This window comes from Cynocephalus volans, chromosome 2 (genome assembly GCF_027409185.1).
Source record: "Cynocephalus volans isolate mCynVol1 chromosome 2, mCynVol1.pri, whole genome shotgun sequence".
In the NCBI taxonomy this organism is placed as follows: domain Eukaryota; kingdom Metazoa; phylum Chordata; class Mammalia; order Dermoptera; family Cynocephalidae; genus Cynocephalus; species Cynocephalus volans.
The window spans coordinates 160931548-160950500 of NC_084461.1; the positions used below are offsets into that span (position 1 = coordinate 160931548).

The 18953-nt window shown below is 44.1% G+C and overlaps 1 protein-coding gene across 2 annotated transcripts in view; it reads right to left on the bottom strand.

The window, feature by feature from the left end:
• The window catches only part of LOC134371042 (DNA topoisomerase 3-beta-1-like), a 28560-nt gene extending 13356 nt beyond the window's left edge, over positions 1–15204 (bottom strand). For both annotated transcript variants that reach the window (XM_063088027.1, XM_063088026.1), the window contains exons 1-3: positions 15035–15204; positions 3465–3715; positions 2188–2450 (exon numbers count right to left, since the gene is read on the bottom strand). In XM_063088027.1, coding sequence (XP_062944097.1) covers positions 2188–2450; positions 3465–3715; positions 15035–15184 — 664 coding nt within the window. In that variant the 5' untranslated portion in view covers positions 15185–15204. The remainder of the gene's footprint in view (positions 1–2187; positions 2451–3464; positions 3716–15034) is intronic.
• Positions 15205–18953: the final 3749 nt, after the last annotated feature.

Genomic DNA, 18953 nt, shown 5'->3' on the forward strand with positions numbered 1-18953 from the left:
TACCACCTGCTCTCTTTATTAGAGTTGTCATATGTATTCCGTCCACATTAATTAATCCCCACCTCTGAGACAGTGGCAAAATTTTGACATTCAAAACTCAAACGATGTTCAGGAATTTAAGAGGAGAATAGGCTCTCTTGTTGTCCGAGATAGTTTACTGTTTGGGTTGCAAAAAGTTCCTTTCACATCATTTTGGGATGTCTGTCTGCGTTGTCTGGAGGTGTATTCTCCTAGTTTTCTCCCATCTTCATGAGCCTTTGTGTGTGTTTGGTTTTGTTTGCCTTCCCTCCTTAAGGACGTCTCTGCTGCATTTTGTGTCCTGGGCTCATGGATCTCTTCTTTCAGTGCTTTCAGGATGTTCTTCCAATCCCTTCTGGCCTCCTAGTGTGAGCACTCACACACACCTGTTTCTTCATTGCAACAACTAATTGCACGTACACTTTAGACACCTACTCTTTTCCCTTTCATATACTGTAGATCTGTCACCACACCAATAGATATTCCCTGGGTCATGTTTGTAAGGCCTCAATATGTGTAGCATGGTTTGTACTAAAAAATGGTCAATGTTTGCCTTGTTTCCTTTAAATTAACACAGTTGACCGGGCCCTAGACGTCTCGCTGTAGCCTCACTGTGAAGCTTCATGTCACCAACCCATCCATCTTCTGTTAGGTGTGTCCTGGGCTGCCTCCACCTGCTCACTGGCCAATGCCTTCCCCAATCCATGTGGCTGTTTCTTCTTCGTGGGACCCCACTTGGCTTTCAGACAGCAGCACCTGTCCCTCCTTTTCTGTCTCTCCTCTTGTCCCTGGCTTCCTTTTTAGGCCAGAAGTAATCAATTTATGTTGTTGAAGCCACCCAGTTGATGGTGTTTTGCTATTGCAGCCTGAGCCAACGAAGGCATTCACTTTGAGACCACAAGTACATACAACTCTTGATCCCTGTGCAGCCCACAAAATGCCAAACATCCTTCTCTCTTGTCTGAAATGAGTGGCTACTACTTCATTACCAGTGACAGCTCTACCTTTGCTCTTGTCTACCCTCCCTGTAGATACTGAGCTAACCACTGATAGCATTTCCCTCACCTTTCAACAACATCCAAACTAGAGCTTCCTTAGACTGTCTCCTAAATCACACAAATAAAACCCAGTGCAATAAGTTTCTTTTTAACACTCTCTTACACACACACCCCATGGTTCCTCCTGGTGCATGCTCTCCTTTGATGGAATGAGTAATGAACAGAACTTGTTCAACTGCAGGTGTGGTCCTGAAGGGAACCTCTGGATCCCTTGTCCCAGCAGAACAAACTCCTCTTGGCCTCACTCTTGGGAATGCCCCTGCTCATGGTGGCCCTGGGCTCCTGAAGCCCCCAGGATGCCATCACCCTGTTCTCTGCATATCTAAAACTTCATCAACCTTTAAGGCCTGCCTGCCCAGCCAACATCTTCCTGGTGGATTCCAGCTGAGTCCATCCCCCCTCGCTTTGCTTCTGCAGCTGGTTATTGGCAGCTTCATGTGGTCCTGACATCACTGGGCCTCATGGGACCATCACTACTCTAGAAGCTGCCACAGGGCAGGGACAGGGCCTCACTCTTCCTGGCAGCCTAACTGCAGAGTGTGACCTCTAAGGGTTCTCTCCAGACCCCCCTTAGGTGAACTCATCACCCCTCCTGGCTCCTCGTGGGCAGAATGGGATGACGACACCCTGTGAGGCCAATTGTCTGTAAAGGAGCTGGCACAGCCATGGGGCAGCGCACCGGGCCCTGGGCCCCCTTCACGCTCCTGGCTCGCTGCTCTCTGCCCTGCCTGGAAACACACTTGCCTTTCTCCAATAACAAGCGCAAGGAGAGAACAGCGATGGACAGTGACCGAGGGCACTCACTCACCCTCTCACTCACCCCAGCCCACAAAGGGGCACAGCACATGTCCTGCCCAAATCCCGACCATTCTAGACTAGCCTGCCTACTTGTGACCTGGGCAGAGGGTGGCAGACTGGCTGGCTGATGCCTGAGCTGTGTCTCAGATATACTCTGGGGTCTCTTATCTCAATGACGGGGTGAGGGGTCCACTCAATGTCCAGCATGGTGTGAGGCAGGGACGGATGTCAAACAGAGACCGCAGGTACCCAGCAGGGATGGAGAGGCCAGGCTCGGGAGCGAGTGGCCAGGGCTGGGGGACACTGCACTCACCGTTCTTCATGTCTTGGAAGGGCAGGTGGTTGTAGCAGTAGGGGCACAGCGGGTAGCTCTTGCCCTGCGAGCCAGAGAACCACAGGACCAGCTCGAAGTTGTCGAGTGGGCACCGGAGCTCCTTGTAGAGCTTGATGGTGTCGTTCTGGGGTAGGGTGTAGGTATCATTGCAGCGGGAACAGTGCGAATGGCTTGGCTTGGTCTGCAGCAATGCCAGGGAGGGGCACAAGGGCTGCTGGGACCGCCGACTCTCAAGTGCTGATCTGAAGCAAAAAAGAAAATAGTCCTCAGCCAAACGGCTAACGAAAACCTAAACCAGTTTGGGAGAGAAAATTTCAGGTAAAACTAGGCCTATGTTTACAGCAGCAAAACTCTAAACTGGTAAAGCAGTTCCTATTATACAGCCTGCAAATAAATATTTGCAAAAATAAAAAAAAAGTGCAAAGGCACCCATTACTAAGTATTTCTCACTGACCATTTACAGGGTATGATCATTACATAATAGGCTTGTTTTTGGAAGCTACAAGAACACCCACACCTAATGAGTAGCCTCTTTCAAAGTGACCCTCCAAAGGATAACATGGGATCCAAATCATACCATTCTTTTGCCCATTCACAGAACTTCTTGAGCATGTCCTTCAAAATCAGCTAGTGAATGGTACACTAACTGATCTTTAGTGAATAAATAATTTCTTGCTTTATAAATTTCTTGCTTCATAATCATACCTCTTTATTTAAAAAGCTAAACAAAAATTACCTGATCACATCCTTCATTCGTTGAACTTTGCTTGGAATGACTTTGGGCAATTATTTCCAATTCAGTCTATCATATAAAATATTTTTACTACTGAGATTACTGAAGTGAATATACATAAGCAATTCCAGAACATGAACTCAAGAGCAGCTTGGGTGATGTCTTGCTGGAATAAATTACAGCCTGCCACATGGACAACACTGAATGAGCATCAAACCCGTAAAATTTCTAGTGCCAGACCAAGATCGTCCCCAACAGTTTATTGTTATATTTCATATGAGACCCAAGAAATAACTTTTAAGTGTTTTTACATCTTAGCATCAGATCATGTTAGTATAAATTCGGCTGATACATATTTTCATTTCCTTGTAACAAAAAGAAAGAATGATTATTTTTAATTGTTCGTAAAAGAATAATAAAACCTAGACTTTTATATAACTTATTCAACTTGAATATCTTAGCTTAGCATACATGAATTCAGTGAAAGGTAATTACCAAGAGTTTTCAGCAATGGAATACTTACGGCATGATGCCTGAGAGGTGAAACATTCCAGCCGTTATGTAGGACAAATAACTGTACAGGAAAACAAAGAGTGGCTCAATCACTCGGATACTGTAAGTGAAGCGGGTCGTAAATGCCGCTAAGAAGACCAGGAAGATGCCGGTCAACACCCCACCTATTCCCACAACAGAGAAGTTAGCAATTCCCGCAAACACGTCGATGGTCTCAATGATTGTCATCTGGCAAAAGGACTTGAACAAGTTGCACAGGACCTGTGGGAGAAAGAAAACACGCTGTCAAGCCTGCTCCAACTTCCCCATCAGCATTTGGGGCACAAAAAACTCTACCCGACCTTCTCATAAGTGCATTTCTTCTGTGTGCCCAAGTGGATAAAAAGTGGCAATCATGGGGTACTTATTTGTCTCATATTTTAATACTGCAGCTTTAACCCCCCCCCAAAAAAACATTGATAAAAGTGTGTTGCCAGAAAAATTGTTTCTAAAAGTAAGGGAGAGGAGATTTCAAAGTTATTACATAACTCACTCCTAAAACATTATTTTCTCCAGGTATCATCTGAAAGATTACAATACTCATTTGCCATCCAGCATAGGCCACTCGTATTATTACCATTGCTTGGGAGGTAGTATGCCACAGAGAAAGCTTGTCAGTGCTCCTGTCACTGTATGTATGCACTTTACAAGGTCCTATTGTGGAGTCATGTCATGTAAGGACAAAAAAATCTGCTCTGACCAGGTCAGCTAAATTGTCGTGCCTTGGGAGATCTGGGATAAGTCAGTAGCCATGTCCACCTGTCCTGGAAAACATTATCTTAAGACCATTTTTACTTAGAAGCAGACATGATGGTACCCGAAAGCCATAAAACAACTTAGAATGTTTCTTGTAATCCCAACCCTAGATCCCTGCATGGAGGATTTAACCTAGTAACAATCCCACATCTATAGACATGGACACCGATAAAAACACTTATGTAATAATAAGGGGGGGTCTGTTTTCTCTCTCTTTTGATTCTTCTCATTCCTGTGATTATAAAATGCTGAGCTCTGCTGGCCCTCTTCACAGCACATTTCTCAGGGTGATGTGACCTATCCATTTCCCCAGTTGCAATCATCATGTTGGCTCCATAAATCCTATGCTTTCTATATTCATCCTCAGCTTCTCTTAGGTCAACACATGAAAGGGATCCACCCATCAGTACAGGTACCCAACCTGAAAAGTCCCCCTCCTAGGCCACTGGGGTCCTCTCTCCATATCTCAGCTCCTCACCTTACCCACATATGTTCCACCTCTGATGTAGCATGAGACACGAAAGAATTTTCTTAAAGCAATGAGGCAGCAAACTGTGTGTGTGTCTGTCTGCTGTAATTTCATACATATTTTGTTCTTTAAAGTAACGAGACTACATTGTTACCTGGTTTCTTTCCATTATCTTGGTTTAATTAAAGCTTCAAGACTGTGTGGCACTTCAATGTGCTAGGCAATATGCTTGCAAACACACGTCTGGGGCCACTGAACCCCCTGACATGGGAAGTCATGGTGTAAGCCCTACCACTTTTTCACAAAACTAGTGAGTCCAATACAAGACAAGCAGGTGGCCTGCTTCTTTTTCACTGTGATATTTGCACCTCCAGGGGCACCTGTAATCTCCAGGAGATATGGAGTGAAAAAGGCTGGACTACACCCTCATTTGGGTTCTGAGAAATTCAAAACTTTCTCATTTGTTCAAGGTCAAATAACACAAAATGTCAGAAGCAACGTTAAAATCCAGGTCTCCCGATGTACTGGTTGAGTTGTTCAAGGTGGGAGAGTGAGTCAGACTCCTGCGAACCAGCGCGTGCTCCAGCAAAAGCCATCTCACTCTTTTTCTGTACTGAGGTGCAGAAAACTGTTGCCCAAAACATGGTGCTTTGGCATGCTGAGTGCTTTAAAATTAAAAGGCCTCAGAAATGAGCCTCAGAATTAAAGTTGCTCTAACCTTGTCTTGTTCCCCTCTCCCCAAGCACTTATCTAAGAAAGCTTTCCAAAAGAAATGCAGTTGTCTTAAGATCTCCTCCTTAGGAACCTCCTTAGATAACCAGGAGAGAACAACTCCAGGAGGGACTGGAGAGACTGGAGGGCCCCACAGCTGGACAGAACTTTTCACAACATTACATCTGCCTCTCGGTCTCACCCCTAATAATCATTTACTGTTCCTCAAGAGAATCATCTACATTCTTCTCCTTCCCTCTCCCTTGTAACGATTGTTATATAAGCCTCTGCACTCCACCAGAAAATTGGGAAATTACCCTTTTGTGATTACCCCATGTATTGCCCCTCCCATCACATTAAAATAATAAGTGCCTTTTCTTCATATCAATCAAAATTTGTCATTGACTCTTATTAATGAACCTTCAGGGGTGAAGAGGAAGTTTTCCCTTGGCCCCTACATCTACTTCACTTATGGTCATTTATACACCCTACTGTAACCGTGTGACCAATTCAACCTGGTCCATTATTTAACCACTGCTTAAGCTTTCCTGCAGGAGCAGAGTCAAAATTTGCAAGTCATGCAGCCTGGGCATGCACACTAGAAAAAGCCTTGCCCTCCAAATAACATCAGGAACCAACAGAAACAGGGAGGCAGGGACATGACCTGAACCTGAAACTCCTGAGTCCTTTCAGAAGTGAGGGGTCCTTTGTCCAGGCAGTTCCGGTGCCTAAACTCTGACACTCACCATTCCATGCCTTTCCATAAATAGCCAAGCTTAAAGCTCACACAATCAAAACCTGCCCCACCAGCGCTTCTCCATACCAACCCATCCACCATCCATAAAAGGCTGACCTAACCCCAGATAGATGGGAGACAGATTGGAGCTTTGCCTCCTGCCTCCTTGCTGGTGGGCCACACAATAAAGCTTTTTCTTCTCACAAAAACCAGTATCACACTTTGGCTTTCTATGTGCATTGGGTAGCAAGCCCATTGTTTGATTATAGTACCACGTTACAGGTTTTATATAATCTTTTTTCTCTTTTCTGCCAGATTATAAGCTCCTTGTGGTTAACCAACACCTTATCACAATTTACATCTTCCATGTTGCCTAGAAAATGACAACAGATGTTTGGTTTGTTTTCAAAAAGTAGTGGATTATTCCTTAAAAAGCAGTGGGGTTTTCCTTTCTCCTAACTGTTGGTGTAACACTGAAGAGCACTTGGTATCCTACCATGAAGAAATGCCTTAAGTGAAGAACAAAAAAGACTCACTCCCACCAGGACTTAAATATTCTGAAGGCATCGTCCTTTGCCAGACAGAGAGGAAACTGGCTCCAGACAGCAACCACTTCCCACTTGCAGCCAGTGCTTGCTGCGGGCATCGGATTCCATCAGCATCAACATGCCATGCGTGCTTCCAGAGACAGGATCAGAGATGGGCTGTGTACACGCCCTGTCTCCAAACGGCCAAAGCCAACAGCGACGGTCACCGGCGTCCCAGAGGAGAGAGGCAGGTTTCCCAGCCAACTGTTTTTGCATTGACAGCCTCCCTCCCGGGCCACTCAGGCACGCCACGTGGGTACCACGGTTCTGTCCTCACACTCCACAGCTTCTGCCCTACCTTCCTCCAGCCTGCACCTGGGAGTCTCATCTGCCCCCTGCTTTAATCCCCCACAGACTCTGCAAGACTTACTGCCTTTAATGGCTGCCATTCCATTGTCCACTCCCAAGATTAAAATCTTTGACTGCCTGATTTGGGGAAGGCCTAACAGTCTCAACACACCAGTCTGCTCCACAAAACACATCGTATCTATTCATTCCTGCCTCTGGTTTTCTTTCCTGTTGTTTCTCCTGGCAGAAATGCAGCCCCCAGGGCCGAGCCCGTGGCGCACTCGGGAGAATGCGGCACTTGGAGCGCAGCGACGCTCCCGCCGCGGGTTCAGATCCTATATAGGAATGGCCATTGCACTCACTGGCTGAGTACCGGTCATGAAAAAGACAAAAAAAAAAAAAAAGAAAAAGAAATGCAGCCCCCAAACCTAGGGAAACTTTGTCCACCTTCCAAGGTGTAGCTGAAGCTGCTGTTCCTCCCAAGAGCCCTCTGGACTCCTCCAATCCTTGTGAGTCACCCTGTCCTCTGACCTCTTGCAGCACAGACGATCTACAAAACCAGCGTTTTGTGATGCTCTGTCTTGAGTTGTTCGTGCTGCCTCGAGTGAGTTCATCATTTCCCCAACAAAATTAGAAATCCCTTTCGCACACAGCCCTGGTCTCCTTCTCCTCCTCTCATCCCCCCACCCATACCCCATTTAGCACACAGAAGTGGCCTTCACGGGAAGCTCTGGTACTCATTCTCACAGAGTAACTGGCGCCAGCAGATAGGTCATATGTTTATAGTCCTCCCCAAACTGTTATTTTCCTGGCAACTCATCCATCGAATCTATCAAAGGCAGACAGGTCATACATTCGTAGTCCTCCCCAAACTTATTTTCCTGGCAACTCATCCATCGAATCTATCAAAGGCACATTCTGTCTTAAATATCCCTTTAGATTTTGCAAAGAGCAAAGCTGAATCACGGACACTTTGCTGTCAGCACACCAGGCAGAAGCTCCAGTTTGATCAATCTACTGCCTGAAAAGCCGCAGCAATGGCAGAGGAAGTATCTTTGGTAGAAATATCACCTTGACAACAAGAAAGCTTTCCACTGCCTCCCACCTGTTTTACGCTGAACCTAATACCTAGTGATCACCACATGATAAAATTCTTTGTAGTTAACAACATAGTTAGTTCATTCCAGTTAAATCCTGTAATTTTATCACAAGGGAATCTATCCAGAAAGTGCTGTGGAGTTTTAATTTATATATGTATATGTATTTTGTATACATACATACATAACATATGTGGGCTACAAATATCTCTCTAGTGAGTCTGTGCAAAGTTAGCCTCAACTTGACACTTGTGTTTCTAGGAGATTAAAATGCCAGTGATGCCAATGTACTAAATTTTATAAAGAGCTAATTTGACAGCTGAGTGCTTCCAAATCTTTCAAATGATCACAAGTCTACTTCTTATAATTATTTTAAAAATACATAAATATATATTAAAATTAGGAATTACATATTTTGAACTTTGGTTTAAAACGTGCACTAATTCAGTGAAATCATGTAAAGCAGGAAAGCAAACTATGCAAACACAGTTTATCAGAATAGCTCTGTTCCAGAAAAATAGTGTTCAGGTCACTTTCTCTTATGCAAAACATAAAGGATAATAATTTTTGCATAAGGAATTTTAGATCTATTCTGCTATTTACGAAAGTAAAATTAAGGTTTAGTGGTCTCTGCTTACCCTCCAATTCCTTAAGTTAGATTCCACTCCACAGCATACAATGATGGGCCACTGGGCACATCACTAGCTTCTTTCACAGAGCCGACTCTCCCTAACCAAGCTTAACCAAGCCTAACCAAGCCTAGTTACAGGAAGATCAAGGAAGCTCTTTAAGTCTTCTTGGAAATTTTATTAGAATATTCAATGGTTGCATTAACATGTTTTACAAACAATACAGAAATTATCATATGAATATGTCACTTGATTATGGACTACTGTGGAAATGGCAGGACTTAGATAACTGAGAACCTGAGCAATCTTTGTCTAATAAGGGTAATTTTGAAAAGTTTTCATAAGATACTTACTATAAGGGAAAACACGAAATCCTATTTAAAAATCACACCGTTATTTTTTCAATTGTTTACCATTTTCCGTTTAAGTATACTCCACTCTAGCCTTCACACAACAGCATGAAGAGCTAATCTACATTTTATACATGATTTATATACAATTTATACCTTATTATCAATGCTGTTTTCTTCCCTTCAACTTTTCTAGCTCAATATTGAATTTATCACAGTTTGAGGAAGGAGTTAACTGCTTTAACCTACAATTTACCTATCGTCCAGACAGCACTTTTAACATTAATCCTCTCTGATTAACCTCTATCCTTCTATCTGCAACTCCTAGCGACTCATCATTTTGGCTGTAAGCATCATGGTACATATCTTTAATACCTTTCCCTATTCTGCAAGTTACTTAAAACTCTCCTAGGGATAAGACTGGATGAATGAATCAAAGAATCTTCAGTAAAACATCTCCACCTCTGCTCTTTGAGGGTACCTGACTACGAGAAAAAGTTATTTTTTGCACCACTGTTCTAATTATTCTAACACATGTTCAATTCTGTACACTTCAGCCAATTCAGTGAGAGAAACATCAGGTATTTTATTCTGCATTAGGTAGGCAAACCTCCAGCCATGCCCTGATCTCCTGTGGCTTTGAGGGACTATGTATGGGCTTTCTACCTAGGGTATGTAACTATACCAAGGAAGGCTCTTTCATATGAAACCATTACAGTCCTTCTGACTTAAGGCTCTGGCCATGGACAAGGGCTTCCACCTCTACCTATCAGCCGTGTCCTTTCTCTGTCCTTGACCTTCCCTACTGGAATGGTGGGCTCTCAGTCTAGACCACTGCCCTCCCTGGGTCAGCCCTCCCTCTCTGTCTGTAAAGTTGATGCTTTCGTGCCTCTGCGGAGGAAGCACAGGATATGCCTCTGGATCACCCGCTGCCTCTGCACACTCTAAACAGTGACGCAGTCAGAACCTTAAATGAAATATGATCCTGGACAAAGTCAAAGAATGGACCACCAAGATGTGTGAAGGATAAATTTTATAAGGGGTGGGAATGCAGTGTAAAGGCATGGTGTGTCATTCTGAAACAGCCCTGACTTTCCTGAGCTGCCCTAGAAGGAATGCAGTAAGGTGTTTATCTTTCTCTTTAAAGTTTCCTTTACAATAAATAGATCCACTGCAAGGATTCCACACTCAAATGTCTGCAATCGCCCTCAGCAAGGGTAAAATTTACATATCAAACATAAGTCACGATGGAAAACTTGATGCCTCAGGAAATTGGAATGAATAATAAAATCTATTATTATGGCAGTTTCCCAGTTAAAATTTAATAATGGTAAGTTAATGACTGACTAATCACTGTTGCTGAATAATGGAATATATAAAGTAGATTTTATTACTTGACTGAAGTAGCAGCTGTCTTAAAATAACTGTCTTAGAAGTTATTCTAAAAACTGTAAGCAATAAATTGCCAATAATTTTTTTTTTTTTTTTGTCTTTTTCGTGACCGGCACTCAGCCAGTTTGTGCACCGGCCATTCCTATATAGGATCCGAACCCGCGGTGGGAGCGCCGCCGCGCTCCCAGCGCCGCACTCTACCGAGTGCACCACGGGCTTGGCCCCCAATAATTTTTTTTCTACATAATAATGTCTGCATGGAATTAATGAATGTTGGGCTCAGAAAAGTCATACCCCAAGAGAAGGCCTCAGAAGCCGCCTCAAAAGCAAAGTTTTCCTCTGACCTTGTCCTGCCCCCCAGATCCCAGCCTTATTTTCTCTCAAGGCAAGCAAACCATGGAAACTTTAATCCCTCTTCCCCACAGTGGGTTACAGAAACCAGAATCCCCTTCCGCAAAGCCAACCACAAAGACTAAAATTATACTCTAATCCCCCCCCCCCGCCTTCTGTCTTGGAGCTGCCACAAAGAAATGCTCTGCCTACCTTGTCTGATTGTAGGTCACAGACCCCCATTCCAGAAAGGGCTCTGCCCTTTATGTTGGAAGAACGAATGCTACACAGAAAGGCCAACAGGATGTGAAGCAACAGGCCTTGCTGTGCTTCCCCACTCAGTGTACGAACACTAGATCATACCTTTCTTGTCCAATCAATCACATTTCTACATGGCTGCCCCTGCTTCATAGAAGTTAAGCATAGAAGTGGACAGTTTTACCTACATCTTTGGGTCTTCATTCTGAGGGCTTCTGTGTCCCTTAAAACTATGGTCATGCCTTTTTTAAATGACATGCCCTTTTCCCCTATTAATGTTTGTGAGTTTACTTTTCAGAGAGCCTTCAGAAAGTTGAAGAGAACAAGGTCTTCTCTTGACCCCTGCATAAGCATCCTTAGAGATGGTATTTCACTCAGTTGAGGAATCTGCTTTGGCAGCAGAAGACAGGCTAACAGAGAATGTTGGTTTCTATGCAGCCTTTTAAGTGAGTCAGGAATAACACTTAATAGGAGTTAATGGAAAAGGTAATATAAATGAAGTTACTTAAACACACTTTAATCTTTCCGTGCCTCAATTTTCTTCCCTGCAAAATGGGAATACCTACTTCATAAGTTGTCATGCAGATCTGAGCACAAAGAAGCATTCTCAGACAGTTGAAGGCTTTCATTACTATCTCCTTTACTGCCACAGAACCGTAGCTAACATGAAACGGCTTTACAAGGCTAACTAACTTGTTTAGCAAGCCAGGATCCCTGCAATGTTTTCAACTGGTGGAGGCAGAGCCCTTTTGGAGGTCTGCGAGTGAGGGGACAGGCCTCCTCACCCTTTCTCTCCGCCCTTGCTGGCATTCTGAAGACGGAGTGGAGGTAAATTCTGCTAACGCTAAGATCATAGCAGCCTCTGACTCTAATTACGTGTTAATTAAAAGAGAATTTAAAGCAATTTGCGTTTTCAGAAAAAATAGCCATTTATGTCAAAATGATGAGGACCAGAAATGTACCGGCTCAACAGTAGCAGAAACGAGCATGTGACAAAAATTTGCCTAAACTCACAGACACAATAAATAAACCATTCCCAGCTGGAAAACCACACTTAGTAGATGTTATCGTTTCACATGTTCTATACACATGGCACGAGAGTACTTCAAAAAGTTTGTGGATATGTGGATATTTTAAATAGAATTAAAAGATGAAACACTGGTTGGAGCCCAAGTTGTAACAAGGTGCCAGGGTAGAGTATGGCTACCTGGGGTAAGGCCGGGGTCAGGGGAAGGACATCATTCTGCCCATCACACAGGCTACTTAATAAATAATCGCCATAGACATACAGTGCTACGAGCATTTTATGACACTATATGAGACGTCATTACAACATTTCATAGTGACGAAGGTACAGACTCTCCCAAATATCAGAAGAACTATAAAAACTAAAAAGAAAAAAAGCAAATGACAACAGAATAAAAGACAAAAAATAATACAAACACACACATGCCACAAAAATAAGATCAAATATGTTTGACCTATCAATAAATGTAAATTAGATGAACTTACGTAGAGGAAAAAAAAAACGATTCTCAGATTAAATCACAAAGCAAAATCCAACTTGATCTGGCATATAAGAGACACAAAGTAATCCAGAGGGTTAAAAATAAAAGAATGGGCAGAGGTGCGCCAAGTAAATACAAACTCAAGAAAGCACTAGTCATGATCTTACAGTCAGAGAGGGAGAAATAAGACAAAGAAGGGCACCTTGAGACTAACAGGTACCCTTCAGAATAAAAACACAACAGTCAGAAATAGCTATGCACCAGATAACATTGCAGCCCACATTCCCTGCAGCCACAAGGGAAAATGAACAGAAATGCCACAGTGGTAGAGACTAATTCTCTTCTCTTGTCCACAACAGAGCAGGAGGACAAAAACTAAGTAAAAGTGATAAGTGACCTAAATAAGACAATTAAGGTAGCAAAATTCATTGACATACACATCAAACCTCTGTAAACCCCAAACAGAAACTCGACCTTCTTTTCAAGCCCCAATGGAACAGTGATGAAAAGTGACTCCATACTAGGGCCACATGAACACTTCCTGAAACCCAAAAGTTCAAAAGAGAAGAGTCAGGGCCAAGCCCGTGGCGCACTTGGTAGAGTGCTGCGCTGGGAGCGCAGCGATGCTCCCCGCCGCGGGTTCGGATCCTACATAGGAATGACCAGTGCACTCACTGGCTGAGTGCTGGTCACGAAAAAACGACAAAAAAAAAAAAAAAAAAGAGAAGAGTCGGTATTCTCTCACTAAAATGCGACCCAATGTAGAATAACAACAAAACCAAAAACATCAAAACATCCTCTACTTAGAAATTTTAAAACTTCCTCCTAAACAACTCCTAAAATGAGAAGAAAATACATACCAAAACAGCAGAAATTCTAGAAAGCAACAATAAGGAAATTTGTTCTATCAGAACTTAAGCTATCAGACCTTAAATACGAAAGGCTTTTTAAAAAGAATGTGAACAAATGAGTCAAGCATATACATCAAACATTTAGAAAAAGAATGATAAGATAAACAGACAAAAGTAGTAGGGATTGTTAATTATTTGCAAAAAGTAATAAGTTAAAAAGTAGAAAAACAGAACAATTAATTTAGTAAAAGTATCCAAATTAGCCACGTGCTATTGAATGTGTACGGACCAAAGCCAGCAGAGCAGGAGAGGGACAGAGATGACCCAGCTAATGCTCGGCCTCCTCCAGAAAGGCTTCTCGGATTTGCCTGTCTCCTGCAGCCATCTGAAATCACAATTGCGCTCCTGATCCTGAGCTGCCCTGTGTCCACACGTTTGCTGCACCAGATTTCTACTGAGGACCTACGATGAGCTATGAGATTAAACCACATACAGTACCATTTTCATAAGCCAAAGAACTCCAGTAGTAACAGATTCCATCTGGATCTTTCAACTTAATATACTGCACCCACACAGGGGGTACAGTAAGCAATAAATGCCAATCTCTGCTTCACAGACTCCAAAAAATAAGATGGAAAACCTACAGATAAGTAGCAATGATAAAACAAGAAGTGCTATGAAGGAAAGGAGAGGGACCTTGAGACAGGAAATATTGGAGAGAGTGGTCAGAAGGTGAGCGAGTGACAGTAAGCTCAGACCTGCGGACCAGATAACGCCTAGGCCAGGAACTAAGAGGAGGACAGGAAAGCCTGCAGGTCGGGAGGAAGGGGCACCAGGTGTGGCTGGAATGGCATCTGGCGGGAGGAGGGGGCGGAGAAGCAGTGGCCATGCCAACCTTATCGAGCAGCCTGGCCCACAGACATTTTTGTGATGACCGCGAGATTCCCCGTCCAGCCATCCAACACAGCAGCAAAAGGCCACACCTGGCTACTGACAGCTTGAGATGTGGCTACTGGGACTGACGAATGGAATCCTTCATTGTAAGGTCGATTTAAATAGCCACACCTAGCTAGTGGCCAGCCTACTGGACACCGCAGATAAAGCTTCCAAGACCTGGGAGGAGTGAGACTTGAATCTAGGATCAACAGGAGGCTTCTGGAGAGTTTCTGCAGCAGCCGGCACAGATCACGCTCTCCAGGAAGCTCCTTTGGGGCTGTCCCCAGCCCCCAGAAGGTTACTTTTCACAACGTGCACACGGGGCAGGAAGGGCAGAGAGGAAGCATCCAGGCCTGGAGTCCCTAGCTCTACAGTTGTGGAAGACTGTCCATGGCAGCCTGCAAGCGGGGGCTGGGGCAGCGCGATCCTCCAGGCGTAGAAACCTGGGCGCACAGTCCGGCGCCCACCGACGGGGGACCTGCAGAGCGTTCCAGGGATATGCGGTGAGGCAGAGGGGCGCAAGTACCCAAGGGTCGGCCCGGGACAACTGCGCACTCGGGGCCTGTGAATTCGGGTCCCCGGGGGGACACCCGGCCCGGGCGCGCCCCTCCCCTCTGACCCCATTTCGCCCCCATCGCCTCACCTGGGCCTGGGTGGTCGCTCTTGGTCTCTGGCGCCCACGGCGGAAGCGCTGCGTGGGAGTCGGGTACCGGCTCCCAAACATCACTGCACGGCTCTGCCCTGCGGCCCCGCGGCCAGCACGCGCTCCTCGCGTCTCACACGCCAGCGTCATCCGGCTATCCAGCCACAGCATATACACGCAGCAGGAAAAGGCAGGACGGCGGCCAGTTGGGCCAAAAGACATTGCAAGCGGGCACGCGCCAGGGGACTGCAGCCGCAGAAAGCCCGGGCGCCCGGAAATGACGGGGAACGCAGCCCGCCGAGAAACTACGAATGGGTCCGTAAAGAGATTAAAAAGAAAATGTTAAAAATTTGGAGACAAATGAAAATAAAAACACATTATACCGAAATCTATAGGATCCAGCAAAAGCCGTTCTAAGAGGGAAGTTTATAGCAATACACACCTACCTCAGAAAAGAAGAAAAGTCTCAAATAAACAACGTAAACATTGCACCTCAAGAAACTAAATAATCAAAAACAAACTAAGCACGTAATTAGTAGAATAAATAATAAAGATCACAGCAGAAATAAATGAACTAGCATACAGAAAATCAATGAATAAGATCAGTAAAATCAAAAGTTGATATTCTGAGAAGATAAACAAAATGAACAAATCTTTAGCTACCCTAACTGAAAAAAAGAGAGAAGGCTCAAATAAATATGATCAGAAATGCAAAAAGAAACCTTACAACTAATAGCACAGAAATACAAATCTTTAAGATTCTGTTTCTCTAGAACCATTCCTGGTACCAAAATCTGTATTAGTCAGGGTTCTCCATAGAGACAGAATCAATAGGATATTTTATAATCATATGAGAGGGATTTATTAGCTCACGTGGCAATGAAGAAAAATCCCACGACAGGCTGTCTATAAACTGGATGCCGGTCGCATGGCTCAGTCCAAGTCCAAAGGCCTCAAAACCAGGGAAGCTGATGGTGTCTGTGGTGTAAGTCCTGGAACCCAAAAGCTGAAGAGTCTCAAGCTCTGGTGTCCACGGACAGGAGACAAGAGTATATCCCAGCTCCAGCGGATCGAGAGAGAGCCTCACCTCTTCCCTTTCTTTTGTTCTCTCTGGACCCCCAGTGGATTGGATGGTTCCCACACACATTGAGGGTGGGTCTTTCCCACCCAGGCACTCAGACTCTCATACTGATCTCTGCTGGAAACACCCTCATGGACACATCTGAGAAGATAGCTTTACCAGGTTTCCCAGCATTCCTTCATCTAACCAAGTTGACATCTAGAACTAACCTTCACAACTCCCATTCAAGAAAGCTGTAAGAACAACAGTTTAAAGGAACAGAACTCTCCCACTGGAAGCCCCCACCCATCCAAAGTCTTCTTTTTACTTAAATGAGGACACAGTAGAATATAAACCTACCACTGAGTTCTGTGCAACCACTTAGATAAAGGAGGTAGCACTCTGCTGAAAGACTTCCTCCATATATAAAATAACAAAGCAAATCACAGAAAAATTGATGGTATAAGCCAGTTACATTTTAAAAGCAACTAAGATATTCTACAAACACACAATGCAAAGGAAACTACCTGGGTGACTCATAAATACTGTACTAAACTGTCATCAAGTAACCACTGGAAGGGAAACAGGGTTAGCTGGAAGAAAGAGTCGCTTTCCTTGTGCTTCTACGTTGTTTGAATGCTAAACTTATGAATTAAAACTAAGCACCCGAAAGATGTATAAAATATCATTAACATCTGCACTTTACTATCCAAACCGTGACTTAACAACCAAGTACCCTGGTCCCCATGTTCTCCAACTCAACTTAGTACTTTGCAGCAACAATCCTACAGAGGCAGTTAACTGTGCAGTGCACATATGTTAATAACAATTACGTGACTAAATCTTAGAGCCAGAAGTAAGATACATTCTGTCCTCAAATACTTACCTGAGAAATCATGTAATCTCTGCCATTCGCAACAGGACATCAATAAATATGTAAACACATTCCACTGATACATGTCTCTCAGAGTTCTAGTTCACAATGTTCCCATTTAACAGGTAAACATTCAAAAATCTCTTAATCTGAAATACTAGAGGAGAGCATCAAACTTGGGGAAGAAGGAAGGGAGAAAGAGAGAAAGAAAAATGCCAGACCACGCCTGATCTCCCAAAAGGAAAAATGTCCTTTGATTCCGCAAATGACTAGCGACAAATATTAAATGACTAACAGCGGGCTCCCCTTTCTCCCCTCCTCCCCTCCCTGGACTTCACAAATGCCAGTACATGGCTGGCGTGTACAGTAGAAAACGTTGCCAGGTTATTTCTTCCGCTTTTTTCTAAACAGATTCAGGCTCAACCTAAGGAGATGTGGCGATATTTTCTCTCAATCCGTGGAAAATGAATTATACTTCCCCTGAGGCTACTACATGGATGTATCTCCTGAGTTTTCTGATGGAAAGAAGGAACAGATTCATTAAAGCAAAGAGAGGAACAAAGGAGGACAGCCCTACCTAGCCCGCCCCAGCATCCCACAAGGACGGCTGCAGGGCGAGCAATCAGAGCGCCACCTGTTACCATACAGCTCAGGACACCTCATGGACCTCGTTTCTCACAGCCTGCAATGAATGAACCTCTGACTGGTCACCTCTCTATGGAAACAGACATCAGGGGAAGGCAGCTGACGTACAGCCCCAGTGCAGAGCTGGACCCCAAACACTGCTGCTGAAGCTGCAGCCAGGGACCAGCTCTGCAGCAAGGAACCAGCTCTGTGGCCAGGATCCCTCTCCACAGCCTCCAGTAAGCGCTGATGAATCTATTTTTAGAGTGCCTAAGGCAAAGACAGCCAGGGGGAAAGAAGCAGCAGTAGTTGGGAAGAAAAACTAAATTCAGACTCCTCTGCACAACTTCTAACAGGAGGAACTATCATCTAACCAGACGCAGAATGCTCAGACATGTCACAACGTGCTGTTACATTAAATTCTTTTTTTTTTTTTTTTTTTTTTGTCTTTTTCGTTACCGGCACTCAGCCAGTGAGTGCACCAGCCATTCCTATATAGGATCCGAACCTGCCGCGCGAGCGTCACTGCCCTCCCAGCGCAGCACTCTCCTGAGTGCACCACAGCTAGGCCCCTGTTACATCAAATTCTTTCAGAAAGTACAGCGCTATGATTAAGAGCAAAACGAAAAAATGTACACATACTAAGGATTAGTGCAAAAGGCAAAGGAGAAATTATTTTAAAAAACGAGGACTGGCCAGTTTGCTCGGTTGGTTAGAGCACCTTCTTATAACACCAAGGTCAAGTGCTCAGATCCGCTAGAAAAAAAGAAAAATGTATTACAGCAATGGGGCTAATTCTGCTGCTTGCTGTTGGAAAGTTTTGTTAGCAATATTAGTAATATATTTGATACTGGATCTTTATATAGAATACTAAAGAGAAACTTGATAGAGATAAAACTCCCAAAAAACATCCAAAACCTGCATACAAGATATTACAAAACTTTCCTGAAGGCCAGAAAGAAAGATCTTCCTAAATAAAGAGACATGCACTGTTTCTGGATGGAAAGACATTTAATATATGTAAATTATGAGGATTATGATTCTGTCGCTTTTGCACCCGCTACAGGTTTTCCACACTAAGCACCTTATTCTCCCATTTCTACATTATTTGGTAATCTTTAAACGGGCATTTAAAAAATCTTAACAGTTGTTTAAACTCAGCCTTTTCATCTTGTGTTCAAGAGGGGCAGAGAAGAAAAGAACTCAGGGAGGGAGCTAGGGGTACCACCTCCAGCCACAATGCCACAGGCATGCTGCACCCCAACTGAGGGGGCAGGCGGGGCTCATACTCAATGGTGCTGTGGGCGTCCACACAGAGGGATCCTGTGACATGCTGCTCCTGGAGGTCAATCTAAAGTGCA